The 9,582-nt window shown below is 41.2% G+C and overlaps 1 protein-coding gene across 2 annotated transcripts; it reads right to left on the bottom strand.

Annotated features, from left to right (window-relative positions):
- Positions 1–1,453: 1,453 nt before the first annotated feature.
- Positions 1,454–8,684, bottom strand: Faslg (Fas ligand). 2 transcript variants are annotated; one of them, XM_048421484.3, is made up of 4 exons: positions 8,152–8,669; positions 7,357–7,402; positions 2,904–2,960; positions 1,454–2,732 (listed from the first exon to the last, which is right to left on the bottom strand). In XM_048421484.3, the coding sequence occupies exons 1-4, from the start codon at positions 8,494–8,496 to the stop codon at positions 2,338–2,340; spliced, it is 843 nt and encodes a 280-aa protein (XP_048277441.1). In that variant the 5' UTR covers positions 8,497–8,669; the 3' UTR covers positions 1,454–2,337. The 2 variants fall into 2 exon arrangements, with proteins under 2 accessions (XP_048277441.1, XP_048277442.1); XM_048421485.3 differs by lacking the exons at positions 1,454–2,732; positions 7,357–7,402 and having other exon boundaries at positions 2,907–2,960; positions 8,152–8,684.
- Positions 8,685–9,582: the final 898 nt, after the last annotated feature.

Below are 9,582 nucleotides of genomic sequence, written 5' to 3'. Positions count from 1 at the left end.
CCATTTCCCTCTTCTGAAAGAAGCTCAGAATAGACACCCTCTGATGATGGCCACAGGAGACCTCTTTCCTGTTAAGCTGCGGTCAGACAAAACCTACTTCAGAGAACACAAAGCCACCAATCTGAGGGGCTAAGAAAAGAAGGGGTGTTGTGTGCTGTAAGATGTTAGAAAAGAAAACCTCAAACCGTGTACTTTTCTGTGTACATCTGTGCTGAACTTTGTGTTTAATTATCTTTCGCTAAGAAACAATGGGGGATCCCATTTTCAATGAATACATTCAAACGTGTTTTGGTTTTTAACATTCCTTGTGTTTTAAATTAAAGAAAAACAATTTCATTGGTAGCATCTCCTCACTGGAATTAATACTATATTTGATCTTCACCAAAAGGCCAAGTGCCAGCATACTTCAAGTGTAGTGAGCTATTAATACAACCCCAAAGGCATCTTTAAGAGATGGGTATGAGGGTAATTTGACTGGTAGGTTATAACATCCACCAATCTCAAGATGCTTTTGCCCCATTCTTACTTCTTCTTTGCTCTAGGAATGCCCTTTGACAAAGAACATAAAAATATCCAGAAAACATCCCAGGACACTTGGAATAGGCATCTTTGATGATTGAGGTCAAAATATAAGGGAAAAGATGAAGGGGATTTCATCATAATAGCTGGGAAAATAAATCTACAACCAAAGACCAAATACCTCCCAGGCACTCTTCGTAAAGGAACCAACCCACCCAAAACAGGTGTCAGAAGAATCTGAAGATGAGATGTTGACACTTTCCAACCTGAGGCTTTGGTTTTGTCCCTCAAACTTCAGGAAATATTTGTTTACTCTTTTGAATGACAGTTTGGCCTCTGCTGACTTGGCACTTTCCCTTCTTCCTTCCCTATTTAATTCCTGGAAATTTCGACTACCTAATAATATCTTTCTTTTTATCTAGTGTTAGGGATTGGGGTATGTTCCAGTTTTCTTTTTAACTTTCTCTCCAATCTGTGGCTTCAAATCCCCTTTGGATAATCTGCACAAAGTTCTATTAAACATACACATTAAAGAGGCTGCACTAGTATTACACATACATCAACTCTTCTGCACATCAGAGGGCATGTGCTCTACCAGACTGCAAAGTGAGCTAAGAACAAGAACAAACCTCAGCTCCAGGCTTTTTACTACAAAGCATGTATCCTTTCCACTTTGCCATGGCTTTGCCCCCAGACAAGATGAGTTGCCATCAAATATGTGGAAATTTGGGTCTGCTTGACATTGGCTGTAATGTTGGTAATCAAAACTCAGAGTAAGGTGAGGTCCAGAGGAAAGTAACTAGAGAGAGGGGGAAGAAACAAACAAACTGACAACGATGAGAGAATTTGCCACACAGCTCCACTCACCTTTGCAACCTCTTCTCAGAATGCTCCAAAGTCATTGTGGGTGAAGAAACCATGGAGAACAGAAACAATAAGTGCATCTCACTGGTTTCCAAACACTGTATTTTTTATGATCTACAATACAATTTTTATTTGTCTTTCCTTCACTAAGGTGCACAAAATATATAAATACTAGTTATATTCAAGGAAAACAGCATCAGCAGCTGATAATAAAAGATTTTTGAAGACTATTAGAGTTTATTGCCAAGAAACATTTAGATATCTACCATCAAATGTCACACATATGCTTCTAATATGTACTTTGTAATGTACACATTCTATTTATATGAGTCTGTCTGCTCTCTCATACATACAAACACACACAGACACCATTGCACTGGAGGTACACATGCTGTGTAAAGAATGATTTGCGCCTGAGACATCCCTCTTATTTCTCTGTTACCATCAAAGGTTGGCTCAGAAAAAACACCAGTTAAAAGTGAAGATGCTGCCAATGGAACATTGGCCTCTTTCAGTCTCTAGCTTATCATTCAAACCCGGCCCCCTTTCCCGTCCCTTGTGTTTTCACATCACAACTATGTGTCTAAAAGATGGCCTTTTCTGAGGTAGTAAGCAGACCCACCCTGAAAGGTGAGTTAAAAAGTGTCCTCTTCAATGGCTAAACTTCTCTTGGCCATTCAGCATCAGACAGTTCCTTCTCCGTGCTTCTGTATCAGCACGTGGCAGCCCAAAGTTCTGTGTTTCTTGGCCACAGTTCTCCTTCCATCTGACTCATGATGGGAGTGGTACAGACCACTCCATGAACCTCTGGGAAATGAAGGATAGCTGACCTGTTGAACCTTGTGATCACGACGTCTTTGTGGCTCAGTTAGTTTCAGTTAATCTCAGTTAGTCTTAAGAATACTCATTCAAGACAATATTCCCAGTGCCCGTGACAAGGAATAACTTTTTCTTTTAAAGCTTATATAAGCCAAAAAAGGTCTTAGATTCCTCAAAATTAATGAGAGAGAGTTGAGATATGTTGACATATAAATGGTCAGCACTGGTAAGATTGAATACTGCCCCCAGATAGCTGCTATGGGCCCACATCTGGCCAGTAGTGCAGTAGTTCAGCTTCTTCTCCTCCATTAGCACCAGATCCCCAGGATACTTAGAGTTCCTCATGTAGACCTTGTGGTTTAGGGGCTGATTGTTGCAAGACTGACCCCGGAAGTATATTTTGGAATATACAAAGTACAACCCAGCGTCATTGATCACAAGGCCACCTTTCTTATACTTCACTCCGGAGAGCAGAGCAATTCCGTAGGTGTCTTCCCACTCCAGAACAACGGACCTTGAGCTGGGGTTGCCTGTAATAAACCAGAGAGGAATTTATAGCCAGAGAGTCTCACACATCTGACAAGCTAAACTTCCAAGGCAAACTGCGGGCCCCTACTTAACAAAAGTTCAGAATGTTCAGAGTGGCAGCTGACATTTTCCCAAAGACTTTGTGTCCCCACCCAGTCCCTCCAGACACAAACCTGTTAAATGGGCCACACACCTCGGCTTTTGTTTTTCAGAGGGTAGACTCTGGTGTTCTGCATGACAGAGAGATAAAAGTCATATGAAAATTATTGTGATAGATGCCAATTACCATCTTGACTGGAACTATAAATCCCACCATTTAAGTATAAGATGTTCAGAGCATAGGAAGAAATACTCATTATTAAGAAAATCTAAACTGTGGGACTCATGGGAGTCTGTAATTCAAAAATGGTTTAAAGAGACAAGATAGGGAAAGACATATGTATACATAAATTATATTATGATAAAACAGTGAATACAAACTTTGCTGCACAAAGCAGCCATTTCAGATACTTCATTTAGGACTTGCCTTGGTCTCTTTAGATTGAGATTTTGCCCTAACTATAATTGGCAAAAGATACTAGAAGCTGATTCACTATAACGGTGGCTGCAAGGGACACCTCAGGCTGACTGTGAATCCAGGGTTCTATATGCCCCGATTTGCTGACTGATGGAGTCTAGAAAAGAGGACTGATTCATCTCTTGGCTGCCATTCTACAGTCTATTCCCAAACTGATTATATTAAGACCTCCGTATGGATCAAGAGGCTGTCCACAATTTTACTCCATCATGTCGCCGTAGCCTCATGTCCTCTGTACATGGCATCAGCCTTGCGCTCCCTACTCCAGCCCATCAGATAATCACACACAGCATGAATCCTATGACCTGATTATGCCCTCTTCTTCCCTTCCTCTGGGCTTTTGCTCATTCTGTCTGGAATACCCTTCAGACGAGATCTCTATGCTAAATACCCATAAGTTCTCTAACGACCACCTACACTGCTCTTCCTCTGGGAAACCCTTCCACACCATTTGTCAAATATGACCCCTCAACCTTTGAAGCCTAAGATCCCTTTATCTGCCTCTTGTGATAGTGCTGGCTCCTCCTTGCTGGACTTTAGGATCCTGGCTACCAAGTCTTTCTCTAACGTTATTTTACTGTGTAATAAAGTCATAAGAGTGTTTAGTCTTGTTTAGTATAGCAACAGTAAATAAAATCAGAGCCACAAAACTAACTTATCTTTTCAAATAAACACTGTTTCTCTAACTTCAAATATTTCAGCTAAGGTAGAAATCTAGTGCTAGCCTTCATAAAGTCACCTAATGAATACGTTAAAAATATTTATAGGAAGACACTTGTTCACCTCAGATTTGGGACTAGACTATAAAATGTACATGGTGTATGAAAATATTCCAGTCTACTGAGAACATTATGACCTCTCTGGCACCTAGAAGAATGGTTCGTGAAGGAAGTGTGAGTGAACAGGATAGGCAAGACTGGACCTCATATGAACCACAAACCACCCGAGCAGATGACCTGGCATTCTGCCATGCACTAACAGGAAATGGAGCAGAGAACCACATGTTGCTTATCTTTATATTTCTCATAGAGACTAGTATAATGTTACTTTCATAAAATACACTCCTATAATTATCTGCTGGATAGGCCCTAGAAATGTCTAGAAATACAAAAAAAGACTCTTTCCTGCCCCAGGCTCTTTGCATGTGCAATGTGGAAAGTTCTCTCTGCTCCATGACCCATACATGCAACTCTTCTCTTTAAGAGGTTTCTGATACATTCCTCATGCATCAGCATAGACAACCTTATAAAGGACTTGTCCAGACCACTCTGCTTTGGACCACTCTCAATTCTGCTGGAAATTGTACTGCTGGTTCATTTTAACTTCTCCACTGTGCTATAAGATCCGTGAGAACAGGCATCCATCTTAATCTCTCTCATTCTCAAACATCAATTAAGACCCAGCCTCAGTCATAGGCGGTTCTCTAAAATCCTTGTATATAAATAAAATATCAATTACCTAACTATGGGGAAGGTAGCAGCATAAAAAGAAGTAGGGCTGGGTAGATGGCTGAGGCACTGGCTTCCAAGCCCAAAGACTAAGTTTGATCCCTGGAACCCACAGGTGAAAGGAGAGAATCAATCAGTTGTACTCTGATTGATAAAATAAATCAGATAAAATAAAATAAATATCTGAAAAGCATTTTAAATGGAAGAAAAATCTATAATATCTATAGTATCTCCTAGAAAAACAACTTACTATGTTGTTTTGTGATTCTTCGAAGTTAAAAACATGCATATGTACTTCATAATGAGTATTGAACTAAAAACTGCTTTTGATAACTTGTCTGTTTAGCTAACAATACAAAGTGCACAATATTCATGGCATTAAAAGTCCTACTAGCTGATCCTACTAGATGTTTTAGTGCCATTCAGGATGGTCTCCTATTTATGTGCCACGATGTATTCAACACATCTCCCCATTCTGAGAGTTAGGTTTCTTTCAAACTGTTGTTTTATAAGAAACTGATAAATAGGGCTGGAGAAATGACTCAGAGGTTAAGAGGACTAACTGCTCCTCTAGAGGTACTGAGTTTCATTACCAGCAACCACATGGCAGCTCACAACTATCTTTAACTTTGGTTCCAGGGGATCTGGCAGCCTCATACAGACATGTTTGCAAAACACCAATGCACATAGAACAAAAACAAATAAATCTTATAAAAGAGAAAAATCCAAGTGGTAGTGGTGCATACCTTCAAGATGAGAAAGGAAGAAAGAAAGAAAGAAAGAAAGAAAGAAAGAAAGAAAGAAGAAAGGAAGGAAAAGGGAGAGAGGGAGGAAAGAAGGAAGAGATGAACACTTAACTAAAGAGATAAATTTTTATCTATACCTTCAACTATTTTCCTAAGAAAATCTTTTAAGATTGCAAAACAAACCAATAATTCAAGCCCTTGAAATGACTTTTCCTAGTGTTCTTCAGGATACTTACAGCAATTTCCATGCATGCTGGATGAAACTTGTACTAGATATGGCCTTTTGTTCTCTCACATATTTGAAAATCTTTGTTTTCTTGTTTTTGTGAGTTTGATGGAAGAAATAAATATCCCTTTCTTTAAATCGGCTTCTTAGTATTAAAGTTACTATCCTGACTTCCTTGTGACAGTTTATCACTTTCTGGCCATCTACAATGATATAAAGAAGCTAACTACTGGGGTAGGTAGACCTGACTCATCTGTCCATTTGACCTTTGTTCACTAAAATGACTCCATGGAGTGGGTGACAGGGAGTGATTAACACCAGTACACAAGCCACATTCCACTAATTTTTCAAAGTGATTTCACTTTAGAAATCCTGAGAGGTTTCATTTTTCTAACAAGTTATTTCCACTGTGCCTGCGTAACCTGGGCTTTCTGGTACTTAGAGACTTGAATGTGGAGCTAAAAGTCAGAGCACACCAGGGTGGCCTCTACAAGAGTGTGTATTCTCAGGGAGGAGCTAAAAGATCACTTTGTGAATATGGAACCAGCTCTCCTTAATGCATGGCCACTGTTGTCGGTTGCCCTTCAGCTTTCTTCAAAGTTATTAGGATAAAGATGCTCTATTGCCTTTGCAAAGGTAACTGTTTTTTTTTAAATCATTTCAGGGCCATTATTGAGAGGCAGGAGTTTCTCTATGACTCAGAAAGCCCTATAGATAATGAGGCATGGGGGAGACTGTTCTCCTGGAGCCAGTTTCATACCAAGAGGCTTGGGCATTGCACCTAACTGATCTAGTATTTTGTATCTCTTTGAAAATGGAAAATAGACCACTTACTCTATAAGCTCCTTTGCAATACAAATTTAAAGCTTCATTAACTTGACTCTAAGACAAACAATGCAGATTCTGAACTCTCTATTATTCAATCTCCCAGAACCATGCTCTGAGATTTTATGTTCAAACCTGTCATCTTCCCCTTAGCCTGGATCTAATACATCTGTGTGTCATGGGGGGGAGTGCTTTATCATTAAACTCATCAAAGGCATCTTAAGTCCTCTTTGGGAAAGGTGTCCAGTCATGTAAACAATATCTAAAGTCTTCCCCAAGCTTCTTACGATTTCAGAAGAAGCACACTAATGAAATCAATGAGTTTACTTCTTAAAATTGTTGTTGTATCTTAGAAAATAATAAAACATACAGCTTGATTCATGAGTAATTACTTTTCGTTTGAAAAGAGGAGAGGACATCCTCAGAAACATTTGTGTCTGCCTCTACTCCTCTACTGTCCTGAGGAATCACAGCTACCATCATGAGAGATGGGACCAATATGCCCAAGGAAGTAGCCAAGGGAAAAGGTCCAGGGCTATATGTGTGTCTCTTTCCAAAGCCCTCCAAGTTCATTTGAGTTATTTGTGGTGTTCATTGAGATACACGGCTATTGAACAATAAACTGCATCCAACATTTCCTGTGTTTCACAGAACCAGGCTGATCGCAGAGTCTAAGGTCCCCAGGATCTTTTGCTGAGGAATCACAAGCCCGAGAATGGAGCAGACTCCTAAGCAACCTCCCAACTTTGTTCAGTGTTGAGGACCACTTCGGGGAACCCAAAAGACACACATAAAAGTACTTACGTGTTTGCTTTTCGAAAGATGATTCTTTAAGGCTTTGGTTGGTGAACTGGTGAAAGAGAAAGATTCATACAATAAATAATGGAGTTATTTAAGCCAAGCAGGCAGAAAAATCCACCAGTCCCTAGAAAGAGAATTCAGACACTTCGGATCTTGGCTTGCCTTAGACTTGGGCCACACAGTGGTGTCTGGAGTAGTACTAAGACTTCCACATCTTTCCAAACAGAATTAGTCTACACTTTGAAGCAAGATTCGAAATTGATTTTTTTTTTTACCCTTGAATCGCTAAATGTGAAGCTGTAAAAAGCTCAACATCCTCTTGACAACTGAGAAATTAACTATTTGCCTTGGATTCTCTAAAAGATAGAAAACATTCCCTTTGATCAGGGGTTCTCAACCTTCCTAATGGTTCAAACCTTTAATGCAGTTCCTCATGTTGTGGTGATCCCCAAACATAAAATTACTTTAACTGTTACTTCAGAACTGTTATGAACTACAATAGAAATAGCTGATATCCAGGATACCTATGTGCAACCCATGCAAAAGTCACCCAACCATCCTGAGGGGTCGCGAACCACATATCTTTGGAGAATGAGCCTGTTTCTCCAACTATGGAATAGAAATAATATAACAATCCTTTCCTAAAAGGAGGGGATTAAAATGATCTTTACCATTAAAACAAACAAACAAGAAAACACACCCAAATCATTGCAAGCAACGCAGTGGCCCACATACAGCAAAGTTGTGTTGTACCCAGGGATCTGGGGGCCTTATTATTAATGCCCGTTCCAGGCTTACCTCACGGAGTTCTGCCAGCTCCTTCTGCAGATGGAAGAGCTGATACATTCCTAACCCCAATCCAACCAAAGCCACCAGCACCATCAGAAACACCACCGGTAGCCATAGGTCTCTGATGTGGTCCTTCGTCTTTTTTAGAGGGGACGGTGATGGCAGTGGTGGGGGTGGGGGTGGTTGTGATGGAGGTGGTAGCGCTGGTGGAGGTGTTGGTGGTCTCCTTTCGTCCGGCTTTTCAGGCACAGAAGATGGACAGGGAAAAACCGACCCTGGAGGAGCCCAAGCAGAGGTGGCACTGTTGTCTACCCAATAAATTTGGGGACATGGATAATCCAAGGTCTGTTGCATGGCACCCAGCCCCAGGAAAGGATTTTCTTCTCTCAATCTTGCGGAGACTCTTGAAGTGTGGAGAACAGGGCTCCTGACGCTGACTGTTCCAGAGAAGTCGGGTGAGCTCGCTTTATAAAGTTTCCACTGTCAAGGGAAACACCTCTCTCTCTCTCTCTACTTCTCTGAGACACCCACTCGCCTTGCGCCTGAGGCTGAGAAGCCGCAAAAGGCTCTCAGCAACCCCAGGAAGTTTCCGCCCACAATTTCTGACAAAAGTCTTCGAAATTCCAATTGGCATTTCTGTGCTGAGAAGGGCCTGCCTGAGGTCCCATTCAGACAGCACCGGATTAACCTTGAGGACATTAGTTGGTCCCAGCTGCAAGGAAATGTCCTGTGTGGCATTTTGGTGCTGATGCTCTGGGAGAAGACCATGGAGTTTGACCAGAGAAGCTATCTCCACATCTTAGCTTTTGCGTGGGGAATTGAATCCCCTGTTGCTGTCCCTTCCCTCAACTACAATTACCTACCATAGCCTTGCAGCTCACCATCATTCATAGCTGAGAGGGTAAAACCTGCCCCAGTCATCCCACAGATTAGATCAGAGGTTGCAAACGACAAGCCTATATGTCTTGTGGTACCACAGGACTGCTTTACCATCAACAGTGTTTCTTCTTCCATTAGCTGCCCACTCTCAAAATTGGGATCGCACACATTAAAAATGCACGCTTCTATTCTCATTGAAAATAGTAGAGCATTAGACATCCCTGGCCATCTCTGAACATCAATCAACTTCCACCAGGACTGTGTCGCAGATGTTCCAGGCTACCCTGGCCCCACGGTGCCTCCTATCCCTCTTCCCCTGAGAAGTGGCCTTCCACGTCTCTGTAAACATTTGTTGTTGCAATCCCTGTTATGGTCACCAGATGAAACTTGAGGTGCCCAACTCATGAGTTTGGGATAATTTTCATGGCAACACATAGAACATATTAAAACTTTACTCAACATCTACAGCAAAATCAAATATATGTCTTATGCCTTTCTAAAACTGCCCACTCTGCCTGGATTGACTTCACTCTCTGGTCTCTCTCTCTCTCTCTCTCTCTC

Source organism: Myodes glareolus, chromosome 5, assembly GCF_982192425.1.
Source record: "Myodes glareolus chromosome 5, mMyoGla1.1, whole genome shotgun sequence".
Taxonomy (NCBI): domain Eukaryota; kingdom Metazoa; phylum Chordata; class Mammalia; order Rodentia; family Cricetidae; genus Myodes; species Myodes glareolus.
Note: the sequence above shows the minus strand (reverse complement) of the source record. Positions and strands in the feature narration are given on the sequence as shown.

Bases quoted from the DNA above. Each gene is read 5' to 3' on its own strand.
- Faslg (XM_048421484.3), bottom strand. From the start codon at position 8,496: ATGCAACAGACCTTGGATTATCCATGTCCCCAAATTTATTGGGTAGAC. The intron at 7,403-8,151 runs GTAAGCCTGGAA...CTCTTTCACCAG, and splicing joins AGCTGGCAGAACTCCGTGAG to TTCACCAACCAAAGCCTTAA. The intron at 2,961-7,356 runs GTAAGTACTTTT...TCTGTCATGCAG, and splicing joins ATCTTTCGAAAAGCAAACAC to AACACCAGAGTCTACCCTCT.